Below are 15,008 nucleotides of genomic sequence, written 5' to 3'. Positions count from 1 at the left end.
TCTTAATTCCCTTTTCTCGGAATACTTTTATGTGAGCCCTCAGATATAACTCACGAAATGTAATCATTGTGATTTAGAAAAGTACATATCTATTCATGAGGAGAATCACTCCCCAAACTAGCCTTTGAACTGACTGAACAAATAATTTAGTTTGTTTTTTCTTTCTAATTTTTTAAATTAAGTAACACATCTTTAAAACTAGTTAGAATGTAGGTTTTATATTGTAATACAGGGACGCAAAATGCCAGAGGCTTAAGAAAGATAGATGCCCATTTCTCTTTAACATAAAAATCTGGAATGAGGCAGTTCAGGGCTGATGTCATGGCTCCCTGATCACAGGATCCAGGCTCTATTTTGTTTTACTAGTAATACCATTTTCATAGTTCTGGATGGTTCATCCATCATCCCCTTGTTAGCACTGCAGCCAGACAAAGGAAAAAGTCAGTGAGGGGGAGAGCATGACTGTGCCCTTCTTTTAAGGACATGATCAGAAATTTGTACAAATCACTTCCACTGACATGCCATTGGCTATTAGTTAGTTATATGACTACACCTAGCTGCAAGGGAGTCAGAAAGTGCAATAATTACCTGGGTGGACACGTGCCCAATAAAAGTTATATCGCCATGTAAGAAAGGAAAAAGAAACACTAGGGAACAATTAGCAATTTCTGCCATCTCCATCAACAATGCAAAATGCATAAACATCATAATTATGCAAAGGCAACTGATAAAAGTTAAAAAAAAAAAAAGAAAAACACTCTTCTAGACCACTGGCTGAAGCTTGACTGTGCTGAAATTTTCAACTGGACCCCACCCGCACCCCCCTCAAAAAATGTCAAAAAGTCTCAAAAATTTAATGACTAAACTTGAACAGATTCTCTAATGGAGATATTTAATGCCATTAATGATGAAACAAAGAAAGAAACAAACGAAAAGCAAAGCTTTTCTATGGCAGGCATTAGATAGAGCAACCATAAGAACTATGTCTTTTCTTACCCTTACCTCCCTCTAACACCTATTTTGTAACAACTTACTGTTAATGTGTAATAAAATAAGGCAGTTTTAAAACAAATAGTGTACTAGCATATTCAAAGAAATATCTTTCAAAGAAGCCTTCTCTAAATGATGCAATGATTTTTTGAAAATTTTTGGATATTATTCTTTTGGGTTGTTTTAGATGCTAGTTTCCAAGACAGAAAACAGAATTAGTCTCATCGTTTTATATTTGTTTTTTTTCCTTTGTTGTCCTTCCCTTCTTTGCCCAGCTCTTTCTACTTCAGTCAAAAGCAGCACTGATTTATGCAACAGCTCAATAACCTTCTCCAAAAGGGCTGTGCCTATGTTATCAGGAAGCCAGTGGCTGTTGGAACAAGGGTCTCTGACAGATGGATCACTTGAGGTTGGGTGGGAAACTTAATGTGTGATATACTTTCACCCAACAAAATACGTATTGAGCAGCCAATGTGTCTGGCAGTGTTCTTGGTTCTGGACATGAAACGGGGAACTAAATAGATAGCATCTCTGCCCTTATTGACCTTGGAGTCTAATGAGAGGCAGATAATGAGAGGTAATTTGAGAAATATCACACACAGAGATGTCAAATTAGAATGTGATTGGTATTACAAAGAGATATGCAGGGAGAAGTATGGATCAGGGCAGGCTCCACTGAGGTAGAGATGCTGGGTTAAAACTTGGAGTTAGAATTAATTAGATGAAGATAGTGCTAGGGAAGGCGGACAGGAAGAGTGTTTCAGTTAGAGAGAGGAGCACATATAAAGGCCCTGGGGTAGGAGATTAGGAAGGAAAAGTTCAGGAAGTAAAGCAGACCAGCATTCCTGGAATGCAGAGGTGAGGCAGAGGATTAAGATTAAGCTGGATGGAGAAAGAGCGGGGACAGTGACAGCAAGGCCATATTGTTCATGTTAAAGATTTTTAATCCATACAACAATTGGAATCTGTTGAAGTATTTGAGCAGGAGAATTACATGCTGAGGTCTTTCTTTTTAAAATAACCTCACAGACCAGGGACTTTAGGGTGTGTGCAAAAACCTACAGTAGGGGACCAGTTAGGAGGCTAGCCTAGCAGTATAGGCAAGAGGAAAACGTAGACTAAAGTGTCACAACTGGAGAGATATGGAGAGAAGTGAGCAATATTTAGTAAGTAAAACTGATATGGCTTAGTAATGGATTGAGTTTATAGGGCGAGAGAGTACAAGGTATGAGGAAACACTTGTGTTTCTGGCTTTTAAACTAGATTGATGATGATGCATTTCATGAGTTAGAGAACAGTGAGAGATGGGCTTAAAGGAAATCCACATTTGGAGTATACCTCATAGGTCAATGAGATAACCTGCAGAGGAAATGTCTATCAAAAAAAGAAGGGTATCTAAGAATCAAAACTGAATACATTTAAATTTTTATTTTCTAGATCTAGAAAGAAGAGATTGCAAAGGATATTGAAAAGGAAAGGTGAAGGATGTAGGAAGAAAACCAGGAACATATGTCTTCCTAGAAGCTAAGAAAAAAGATTATATCAAAAAAGTGAGTTTGGTCAATGGCGTTAATTGTGGCTGAAAAGTCAAGTTAAATTGAATGAAAAATTGTTCATTGGATTTGCTGGAAGGGACTTGAGCATAATTGACATATATTTGTTTGTGTGTTGCTACTTAATAAGGTTAATGACACTAAATGGCTGATCTCTGGAAAAAAATAATAAATTCTCAGAAGTTGAATTTTACTTGTCAAAGATTTACTTTACTTCATTTCCTTTGTCTTGATACAGTTTAGTGTAGAAGCATATTTCATGAATGCTAAACACAATTTAGACTTCCCAAATTATATTCCACTTTATTTCTTTATCTTATTGTTGATACTATTTAGTAAAGAGACCCACAAGAATGCATAATGACTTTTAGAAAATGCAAACAAACACATTTTGCCACAAGGTTTTTTAGTTTTCTAATTTCCAAAGGGTTATTGATGATTTGGGGTTTGTTCCTACCTTCTTATGAGTGAGCATTGTTAACTGTGTTTTGTGCTTTGTTTTCAGGATTGTTTAAAAATATTCCTTATGGTTGAAGATCTGGATGCTCTAAAGAACTGGATAGTAAAAGCACAAGGCTGCTCTTGGATGGGGGTGGTTATATGTAGCACTCACACCAGCACACAGACATCCTCCGCAAAGGGCAGTCAAAGCCAGCCCCAGGGACAGGAAGAGAGGGAAATGTAAGGAGCAAGAGAGATGCTTCAGTTTGGGAGAACAAGAAATCATTAATAAAATACACTCTAAGCAGTAGCTAAACATAAATGAAAACATATGGGACCAACAACTATGAAAATGGACTGAGATGGCTTATAAGATAAGAATTGTAGAGAAACAACAGTATAGTTATGTCAATGGCTAAGTTAATGGCTATTTCTGCACTCAGAAATATTTTTTTTTCTCATAATAGCTGTTATATCTGCTGTTAAAGTTAACTAATTTATTTGTTTTTCTCTAAATAAATGGATGAGTGTACTACGTTGTGTGTTCCTGTTTGATTCAATGATTTGTAACTGTGGTGAGTATAATCATTAAGTCTGAACTATCCCAATCAGGCATCGTTAACTGTTGCTTGACCTAGCATAAAGGAGACATAGCACAAAGGAAATGTTGCTTGTTTTATCAGTAAAATAAAGCTTCAATAGATTTGCCTTATTCTTATTGGTCCAATCTAATTAGGAGCACAAGCAATATGAAAAATGAATCCAGAAATAAATCTCTAGATTGCATTTTATTAGACTGTTTTTTGTCTGATTATAAATCTTTGATCAGAAATATAAAACAAGTTCAAAAACCAATCAAAGGTACATGAAACTCAAATCACTTTCTTCTTCTCGGGGGGAAGAATTAAGAGTAAGCAAAATAAAATGGAAATAAAGGCTACATGGAGAGCCCATGTATTTGCAAGTCAGTCCTCTCAACAAGAATGGTCATAATTCCTAATCTAAGTAATTTTTTTCTCTTGGCTTACAATTATGGAATACTTGAGTTGGAAATGACCTTGGAGATTATATCCTCTAGCTTCTTCATTGTTCACATGAGGAAATTCCTTTAGCACTAAGGAAAGTGGGCTCTCATGAAGTGGCTGCTAACTCAATGAAAGAACCCAAGTCCTGTTCCTGCCCTATCCAGAACTATTTCTCTTATGCTGCACTGCCACTTTCCAGTAAGAAAAAGGAAAGATGATAAACAGCCTTTTGAAAGAGAGGTAAGATCTTAAGCATATTTGAGTAATAAACATTTCTTTAATATTCTAAAGAAAGGTAAGTCTGGATCTTACCTTTAACAGCTCTTTACAGCTGTGAAAAGTTGGTAATGAAGTATATTAACATGGAGTTCATGACTGAGGTAGGGTATGAAGAATCAAATTATAGCACAAATTCTTCATTTTTCTAGTATCATGAACCTCTGAGAGTTCCTTACTTTCATAAGCATCAGATTCAGTTATTCAATTTTATAAATAAATAACAGTGTATTTTAAAAGGACAGTTTTCATTTCTCTCTTATTTATATACCTATACTATAGTTTTTCACTTATTTTTTCAAATAGCACTGGAAAAAAAACAGCAATCACTGTTTTCCTATTTTTTACGCAATAATTATCAGTTGGGTCGTATATATCGGGAACGATAACTATGTGAAGAAACTGGGTACGCAAAGATGAAAAACACAATGCCCATGCCTTCTAGACGGGGCAGCAGGGAGCAAATGGCTTAACATGTTCTACTGATAAAAGAAGGAACAGTCCTGGATGGCTAGAACATAGGAACCATGGAGAGAGTTAAGGAGACAAGGAGGCATGCTATGGTAGGGAGTCAGTGTTGGAAAAGATTTATGACCCTGAAGCTTTGTGTGTCCATCAATCTTTAGAGCGAGGCAAGGACCTGAAAAAAAACTGCTGAAAGGCTGGGGAGTTCCCAGTATCTCTCAGTAGGAAGAATCTTCTGAAGAACTCTTTTAGGGAGATAACCTCTAATGCCTGAGCTTTAACTTAATGAAGAAACTAACCTTTAAGGGAACCAATAAAAAAACTGGGAAATTCCTCATGATGTGAGAGTTCCCTTAGTTCATACCTTCCCTCACCCCAACCCCATCTGGTTTCACAGTGTATTAAATATTCGCAGGCAGTAAAGCAAAGATTGAATAATTCATACAATTTAGTGAAAGCTGGCAATGATGTGCACCTAACATGAAGGTGAAAATAAGATTTCAACAGGTACAAAGTAAAATATGCAAGATGACAAATACATGCAACACAATATACCTTTTTACTAATACAAAACACAACTAATAAAAATTATTTGGTACCATTTCAAAAACTCTTTTAATAAATAGGATCCTAATGCTTTGATCAATAATTGCTATGTTCTTTTAGCATTCTGACCTAATTTGGTTTTTATATTGTATCTAGTTTTTCCTATACAAAGTTAACTTTATTGTTGCCCCTAGACTCTTTTGTAAATAAGATGGAAGTCTCAAAGGTTTTAATTATCTCAGTCAAACAGGAGTTACTAGTTTTTCTAACACTAGTACTTGAATTCTAGTATCTTCCCAAATTGGGCTTTGTATTTTTTCATTTGAATTCACTGTTCTAGATGAGGCTCTGGAAATTCTACCTTTTTGAGGCTATGAGCTAGGATTTAGTATCTATCCAAAAAAGACGAAATAATTTAGGAAGCAGTTAGATAATTAAGCTGGTTTAGGTAAAATCTTCTAAAACCTAATAGAAATCATTAAAAATAAACTAAGAGGGCTTCCCTGGTGGTGCAGTGGTTGAGAGTCCGCCTGCTGATGCAGGGGACACGGGTTCGTGCCCCAGTCTGGGAAGATCCCACGTGTTGCGGAGCGGCTGGGCCCATGAGCCATGGCCGCTGAGCCTGCGCGTCCGGAGCCTGTGCTCTGCAACGGGAGAGGCCACAACAGTGAGAGGCCCGCGTACCGCAAAAAAAAAAAAAAATCTGCTGGTATATGTCCTGACAAATACACAATAACTATGGTGAATAAAATTACAACACACACTGTTCTTTGAATAGAAATGTTCAGCGGACTATGTGCAACATATCCAAATCGCCCAATTAAAGTAGTAGGAGAAGCACATGAAGGAAACAATTGCTGCAGTGTTGTATGCTGGAGAGGAAAAGCACAGCTTTTTACACAACTTTTAAAATGTAATGTACACGAGAGCAAAGCCAAATGTCAAAGGAACAACCAAATGTCAACAAGGAGAAGCACACGGTGGGCTGGGACACCACCGTTGAGGGCAAGTAACCCTAAAATACAACAAGGTTACTTTGTGTCCCTGCAGATCCTTCTTTTTTTTTTTTTGCGGTACGCGGGCCTCTCACTGTTGTGGCCTCTCCCGTTGCAGAGCACAGGCTCCGGTGGGATCGTCCCAGACCAGGGCACGAACCCGCGTCCCCTGCATCGGCAGGTGGACTCTCAACCACTGCGTCACCAGGGAAGCCCAGATCCTTCTTTTTAATCAAGAGTGGAGTCCGATTTTCACCATCTTGGTAAATTCAAGGTAGGGATACCTCATGTGGTCCAGATGCCAGTGGATGAGACGAACCCCGTGTCATACCTAGTCCAAGATGTGATGGAGACTGAGTGAACTGCAGCCTCTTCCATGTGTCAGGATTGTGATGGTGTAGCTCTGCCGGGTCTGAGATCTCAGACTCAGAATTTGTTTAATCTAATTCCACAATATGTGTAGGTCCCCTCATGACAATAGCAAAACCTCTAAACCCATCTTAAATTGTATATATTAAACCAAATCTCTTAATGCATCTTACCAAGCTGTGGTCTGCTGTCACCAACTTAGAATAATTCTACCTCTCCATACTCAAACCTCAGGTTTAAAGTGCCTCTTTCCTGAGAGTACAAGTCTGAATTAACCTGTGACTGTCCAACAATCTTCCTTTCACTATAGGCACCAAGGCTCAGTGGAGGGGAGAAACCATTCCTCACCTCTCATTTCTGACAGAGGGTAAAAATGAAACAGAGCATTTTCTAGTTACCTAAAAACTACTCAGAAAAGTTTTTATTCACTCAAAGCTGTAGAAGAAATCATAACTTGCATATTACAACATTCTGAAAAACTGTTTGACTCAAAAATTACATTTAATTTTCACTATAAACAAAGTTTTTTTCCTCCCCAAAGGCAAAACCAACACAAAAATGTGTTTTGGGGACTACTTTACTTCTATGTTGACTGAATACTGATAATGCAATATAATGCTGTTATTAGTCTTTATGTAGTGAATAAAGTTTTTTAAGTAGAGGATAAGGTAGACGTGTCACAGGAAAATGAAACGATCTGTATTTCAAGCTGTTACTTTTATTCTTACTTTGCAGTTACAATATAGATATTTTGTCAAATGTCCTCAGACTCCTCAGTTTGACAAATGGTATTTTACTCCCTGTCCTTCTCTAAGACATTTTTACCTGTTCCATTGTTCTAAAATGTATCATTCATAAAGGAGAACTCTAATAGAAAAATGTGTCACACAAAATAAATAACAAAGCCTCCAATTCCCAACTGGTTTAATCAGTAAGGCTTCATGACAACCTGTCAACATCCTATTATTGATGGTTTTGTTACAAGTCTTATGGAGTGTTTTGTGGTAAATCTGAAGATCGCATGTTCAATTCAACTACCTCTTTCTTTGCCTCTCCTCTGGTCTCCTCCTCTGCCCACAGAAAAACTAAGGCAATTAAGCAAAGTTATAATTCTAATTATCAAGCAGCTATTAAAAGAAATGACATTTATTTCACTCTGAAAATCTGATGTAATAAGCACATGGAGAAGTTCCACATTAAGCAAGCTTTCTCTCCACTGAAAGTAGGTCAGGTAACAAAAAATGAAACAGAATTCAGAAATTAAACTAATGGCTTACAGTCAATCAAAATGCACTTTTTACATTCTAAGTCCGTGAGTCCCTTAGGGCAGGGCACTCACATCATCTATCACTCACTGGAGAATGTCCAAACTAAGGGCCTTTGAGAGGACTAGAAACTTCTCACCAAGTCATCCTTGCTGAGTACTACTTTGTCACACTAGAGAAAAAAACCTGCAATGCCACTTTGCAGAGTTCCCAGAAAAGTTTAGCATTTCTGGAATTCCAAATAAATGTTGTTAATTTAAAGGAATAACTTTCACTGTCAGACAACAATGATAAATGAAACTAATAAAAACATACACTGAGCTTGGAAATTTCCTCATGAAAATAACAATTTCTAGATTAACACCACACACTTCCTTTTTGGTGGTATTCTTGTTTTTTTCTGAGTCCTTAACCTCAAACCTTCTTTCATCTTGTATTTGCCCACATCTGGATAAAGAGGAAATTCACTGTTTAAGAGTTCTCTTTAATCCTTCTGTCTGTCTTTATCTGGTCTGCGACAGCTTGAAAATGAGCCCGTGACAACAGCTATTTTGTAATGGATAACCTGTCTCCCAATGACATTATCTGGAATGACTTGACTTACACAAACTAATTCATCTACATCTCTGCATCACATAGGTCAATTTCTTCTTTTCCTAATGATCAGTAATTCATTCTTATTCAACCAACATTCAGACTTTATACCAAAGTATGCATTCGTTTATTCCACATTAGCTCTTTAGTTTATTGTCGACTTCAGGGAAAGATCGACTTACCTGGTATACACCATCTCCTGGACCTGCCGCTCCCAATAGGCATTTCATAGCCTTTGGGGTTGAATAGTATTTAATCTCTGCTGTGGCCTTAATGATTCCATCACAGTAGACATTGACATTGACAGAGCCAGCAGGAAAATCTTATAAAACACAAAGAGAGAGTTAGGAACTGAGTCTATAAATGCATGTACCACAGTATTATATCTCTTAGAGAATATGAAGTCAGGCTTTAAGAATTCATAACAATTTTACTAGCTTTTAACACTTAATTGTTTTCTTTTTTTATCCTTAGTAGTTAGAAACCACAAAATAGAATATGTAATTTTGCACTTCATTGTTTAAAAAAAACTTAAAGGATTAAAACATATGTTAAAATTATAATAAAAGCAAAACACTAAATCTTTTCTCCTTATCTTCTAACCTCCATTTTTTTGGAGTAATCTATAATCATATCTACATAATACTTTGAATTTACAACAGTAAAGTCATTCATTAAAAGTTAAGTATTTGTTATTAATCTGAGGAAGAAAGTTCCCATTAATTACAGGAAAGTTTCTTAGAATTGTTTGGAAAAAGAAAGAGTAGAGTTGATTGAAATTACAGAACTTTTATTCAATTGATAACAATGAAAAACCCTTGGGAAGGCAAGGTTTAATGCCCTGTTATTTAAGTACTATTTACCCCATCCATTCATCCTTTTTGTGAATTAGTTGTTCAAGGTGACTGATACACCCCATTGTAAATTTTGCTGTAACACATCAAGAAAGTTAAAGTTACCTGAGACTGTTGTGCGTGCTCTCTATGAAAGAATAACACTAAATAATCACTTCAATGGAAAGGTTGTGTTTTATTGTAACAAAGTTAAACAAAATTTAGCTCTTTAAATTCATTCACAGAACACACTTTAAAAACTTTCACTCTTTGTCACAGAGATATTTCCAAATTCTCCTGGAAAATTGTCATGCAAACATCTGGGGTTTGGAATAAGCCATTAAGTGCAAGCTACCTGATGAAACCACCTGATGAAATGTTGAATATTTAAAAGTTCTTAAGGTTTAAGCATTAATTTTACTTTATCTTCTGAAGAGGATAAAGGACCTCTTATAATATTGCTCGGGAAAATTTAAAGCCAACATAACAATCTTATATTTAACTAGATCAAGAAGCTAAAATTTCCTCCTCTCATATTGCTTGACTAGACACTTAACCTGTATTATAAAGAAAATATATGTAGAAAAGTTCTCTCTTCCAAAAGTAAGTATTCATCCAATAGAGAATGTAAGAGAAATCTCAAAAAAACTGAAAGTTGTAAAGTACACCTCATCAGCTACAGCTGTGTGCACATAGTAAAGGGGGTTCTGGAGTTACTGGAGTGAAATGAAGTCAATTTCAGTAGATTTCATAAAGATGATTTTGAAAGAAAATATTGACTTTGTTTATCAGAAAAGAGATTAGGAGTTTTATGATGGGATGTTAACCTTCTGAAAGAAAGTCAGGTGATAAATCATGAAAGATATATGGTGAGAATATTTGCTTGGGACTTCTTTGATATAGGATACTTAAAATATTCTAATTTCTTTAAAAGTTAACATGAGAATAAACTTATTTATTCCTGATATCCTGGTCAGCATAATTGTACTTTAACATAATTTTGTTTTTCTTTGAATTGTTACGAAGCTCAAAAGAGACACACATTTAAAAAGTATATTAGTATGGGCTTCCCTGGTGGCGCAGTGGTTGGGAGTCTGGCTGCCGATGCAGGGGACACGGGTTCGTGCCCTGGTCTGGGAGGATCCCACGTGCCGCGGAGTGGCTGGGCCCGTGAGCCTTGGCCACTGGGCCTGCGCGTCCAGAGCCTGTGCTCTACAGCGCGAGGGGCCACAACAGTGAGAGGCCCGCATACCGCAAAAAAAAAAAACAAAAAAAAAAACAAAAGTATATTAGTATGGCAAAATGTTGGGTTGAGTAGAGAAGATTTTGAGTTCTGAGAACTATAAGAAGAAGACCTCAGAGTATTTGATATACCTCAATGCTGAAAGTCTATTAACACACACACATACACACTTATTTATAATGGTTAAGAGGAGGTCTCCAAAGAAGTAAAGAATTCTAGTTGGTCTTAGAGGGGTACCCTTCTCTAACAGAAGATGCTAGTTGCCTACCCCGATGTCTTCCTTTTAGAAACAGAATTCTGATTTTATTTCTTGCTAGGCACGTTGCTGATCAACTAAAAAGACCAGATTTTCTATTCTTCCTTTCAGCTATATATGACCTTGGGATTAAGTTCTGACTAATGAAATATCAGCAGATATGTCTTACAGAGACCTTTTTAGTTTAATGAGGCCCTCTCCATTTCTTTATCCCAGTGGTGTGCTGATAAATGGACTCTCAGAAAGAAAAAAAAAAAAGCACTGATGCTTTTTTTTCTACACATAGTTTTGCCAACTTCTGTGGTATAAATATTCCCACCATGGCCAATTTCAAGCTACCAAGGTGTTACGGACAGAATTTTGTTTCCCCCAAATTCATATGCTGAAGCCTTAACCCCCAATATGACTGTATCTGGAGATAAGGCCTTTAAGGAGGTAATTAAGGTTAAATTGAGGTCATAATGATGGGGCCCTTATCTAATAAGGATTTATGAGAAGAGACACCAGAAGTGCACGTGCACAGAGAAAAGGCCACGTGAGGACAGAGGAAGAAGGTGGCCACCATCCAGTCTGTGGTATTTTATTATGGCAGCCCAAGAATACTAGTGCACAAGGGAACATCACTGAATGTGAAGTAGGGAAGAGATGTGTAGAATTGCATTTTGCAACCTGAAATGCAATGGTTCCAGCACACCTTGCTTCATCACATTGCTTGGAATATAGGGTGTGATAGCAAGAGGCTTAGAGGTTATCTTGTTCCATGATGATTATGACCACACCCTAGGGACTATGGAATGATGACTAGAAATAAGCCTGCATCTGGGACAGTACTGTGAAGTTGCCATACCAGCCCTCAACACCAGCTAGACTCAGTACAGGAAGCTCTGGGTATAGCACAAGAGAACATTTACAGAGAGCAAACCACATTTTAAGTAATGTGACTGACTGAGCCACGAGCCAGGTGATCAGAAATGAAGTCACATGAGCAGTTTTCCTAGACTGGAAAGAGACTGACAGATGGAGGCCATCTCCTGAACCTGAGGCATCAACATTCTTCCAAAGAACCCTGAGAGTGGGGAAGGGTCCCTGGTATGTTTCCACTTTAGGGTTAGATCCTCCATTTTAATCTGGTATTCAAAGAAGTAGCACAAAAAATTTTTAAAGGCTTAAATCTTTATAGACTATTATTAGATGGGCTGAGATACTGACTGAGATCATTTCCTGTCCTGGAAGTCACCACTGGGTACAGGGACTATACATGAGATGACATAGAATTAGGAATGCTCCTAAGCATGACTGCCCAAGAATGAAAGGGGACAAATTTTATATCAAGAGATGTAAATAGAAGACTAGGAGGAGAGAGGGGGCAATACGAGGAGTATAGTATTTATAGAGAAAGATGGTCCCCTCAATTCTTTTCCCCAAAAGGAAGAGAAGGAAGTTTTTAAATGGTTTATCACCCCCCATTCAGAAGCTGAATGTGAGTTATTCCAGAAAAGCCACTCATGTTTAAGGGATTTGCTAGAGGGACAGAGTGACACTTTGTTCCTCAGTTGGATGTTCAGTGTTGTCTTATACATTGTCTCCCTCATCTCCAAACATCCTATAAAGGAGGACTTAAAATGTAAGTTGAGAAGCTATTTTATCAATAAGAAAACTGAGGCACAGAAAGATCAAGAGACTTGTCTAAAGTTACCCAGTAAATGGTTCAATACAGAATAAAAACAGCCCTCTTGGCCACCAGTTAAGTGTTTCCTTAACTACACTGTGGATTCTGCACAGATCACTAGCCTCGAAGAGCACACTGGGCACTCCCTCTTACTCCATAATTGGTGTAGAGCAAAAGGAACTCTATTGTACGGTCAGTCCTGCCCAATCAAACTTCCTGAGATATGTTCATTGGATATGTTCCAATGAAGCAACTAAAATATGGATACTGCAACTGAATTTTAAATTTCATTGAATTATAACGAAGTTTAAATAACCAGATGTGGCCAATGGCTAACATATTGGGCAGTGCGGTTCCAAAGAGTAGTTTCTCCAGCTGTGGTTTGTGACCCATTAATTCGTCACGACATCAACTTAGTAGGTTCTAACACTGAAAAAATGAAAAGAAATAAAATATCTTTCCCTCTACTTATATTACCCAAATGTTCCTGCATGTTGTCTACTTCTTCATTATAGCCCTTAACATATTAATCATAGTTATATAAAATTCCCTGTCTGATAATTCCAACATCTGTGTCACATCTGTCTGGTCTGATGTGTGTTTTATCTCTCTAGACTATGTTTTTTCCTGGCTTCTTGGCATGCTTTGTAACTTTTTTGTTGAAAACCAGACATGCTGTATCAGATGTAAGAAATGAAACAGGTAAGTGTGTATTGAGAGTAATCTGTGTAGAAGTTAGGCTGTATTTACTGTTTGTTGTAGCTGTGGGTACCAGAGTCTTCAAATTCCTCTACTGTCCTTGTCCTTGTCTTCCCTCCTGACTTTGTGCTTCCCTAAGTACTCCTCCTTAGAAAGATTCTGCATCTTGCGTACTTTCAACTGTAAGCCACTGCCATTACACTGGAACCCTGCTGTGGTGATGGTCAGGTTGGGGGAAGGGGAAGCAGTCTAATCTTATGATTAAATCAGTCTTTTAGTGGGCCTGTGTCTTTCAGCTGTGACCTTCACAAGTGTTTCTGCTGTGGCATAGCTTTCCCTTCCCCACCTTAAGTGAGACGTGAGGGCTAGAGGGGGTTACAACAGGATGGATGCCCTTCCTCAGCTGGGATGAGGCTCTGGTAAAGTGGTTTCCCCTGAAAAGTAGACCTCTGTTACGGAGAACATACTGGGAGTATTTCACCATTAGTCTTCTTCTGATCTAGCAGGGCCCTTCAGGGGATCTTTCTCAGATCTTCACTGTGTGAACCTGATGGGGTTCCTGGTGGTAAATTCCACAAAATTATAGGTGCCTCTTAAGACTACAGCCCCCGGGAGTTTCTTACTTTCAAGCCAGTCCACACTCAGCTTCCAGCAATTCATCAGAATTACCATTTAAGTGCTCCTACCAGGTTACGGCTCCAGTGACTTCTGCTCCAGGTAAGCAGATCTCAGATGTCAGTCTTGATTTACCTTTCTCTCCAGATTTTGGGATGGTTGTTTACCCTACAACCTTAGTTCTCCAATGACTTCAAGAAAAGTCACTGATTTTCAGTTTGTTCGGCTTTTTCTTGTTGTAAGAATGGGAGTGGCAACTTCCAAGCTCTTTACATGTCAGGGCTGAAACCATCAGTCTAAGTATTGCTTTTAAAACTTTTGTTTTCATTACGTTTTCATACGTATGTGCTGGGTCATAATGTAAAATGTAGCTCTTGCTAGGGTTCAAAAAACTTCAAGAAACTGTGCCTTGAGGCAGAGAAAGTAAGACCGTTTCTGCTGAGGCATGTCCCATACGTATTCCCATGATTATTCATGGAACTATATTGTATATTGTTACACAGCAGCCAACGTTTTGTAAGATAATCTATCATAAACTTCGAGAATACACCAGTTGAAAAAAAGAGTTGGAAAGGTTTAATTAGCATAACTGGTAAATAATGGTTGGTTGGTTGGTTTATTTTTAGTACAAATTTGCCGTTCAACCACATGGATAATATTATGGCCTGGTATATATTGGAAAATTTGGAATTACAGTTTCCTCCTCTTCTGAAAAACATGTGAACTTTGACATTTTATTCTTTGCGCTGCTCTTAGCTACTAGGTAAACTGAACATAAAATCTTAATGTGAACAATTTTATTTGACATTTTGATTTGCTATTTGGGAAGTATTATCTAAGTACTTCTTAATTTGTAATATTGATTTTTCTGTAGTGATTTAGTCTAACTAGATTTAGTTTAACTTCTAAACTAATTAGTTAGAAATTATTGCTCATTAAATCATTTAAAAATGTGGCATAAGGAAGTAAGGGGCTTTGGAAGAAAAGGCAAAGAAACAGAAAGAATTATTTCTCATCTCACTTCTGCATATCCTTGTCCATGACAGGAAGCAGTGTCTAAGATGTTTATAAATGGTTGGTGTAAAGTCTTTCCTTTCTATAATCCAGTTCTGACCTACGCTGTGCAAGGAAATCCATAGAGGGGACACACGCTTTATACAACACAACAGAAAAG

General features: G+C 37.5%; 1 protein-coding gene across 6 annotated transcripts in view; it reads right to left on the bottom strand.

Moving 5' to 3' along the window:
* BANK1 (B cell scaffold protein with ankyrin repeats 1) overlaps window positions 1-15,008 on the bottom strand; it is a 430,151-nt gene that overhangs the window by 197,683 nt on the left and 217,460 nt on the right. For all 6 annotated transcript variants that reach the window (XM_027117009.1, XM_027117008.1, XM_027117004.1 and 3 more), the window contains exon 5: window positions 8,702-8,841. In XM_027117009.1, coding sequence (XP_026972810.1) covers window positions 8,702-8,841 — 140 coding nt within the window. The remainder of the gene's footprint in view (window positions 1-8,701; window positions 8,842-15,008) is intronic.

This window comes from Aethalodelphis obliquidens, unplaced genomic scaffold (genome assembly GCF_003676395.1).
Source record: "Aethalodelphis obliquidens isolate GAN/ISIS:26980383/991018 unplaced genomic scaffold, ASM367639v1 scaffold17, whole genome shotgun sequence".
Classification (NCBI taxonomy): Eukaryota; Metazoa; Chordata; class Mammalia; order Artiodactyla; family Delphinidae; genus Aethalodelphis; species Aethalodelphis obliquidens.
The sequence above is the reverse complement of the archived record's forward strand: the minus strand, read 5'-3'. Positions and strand labels throughout refer to the sequence as shown.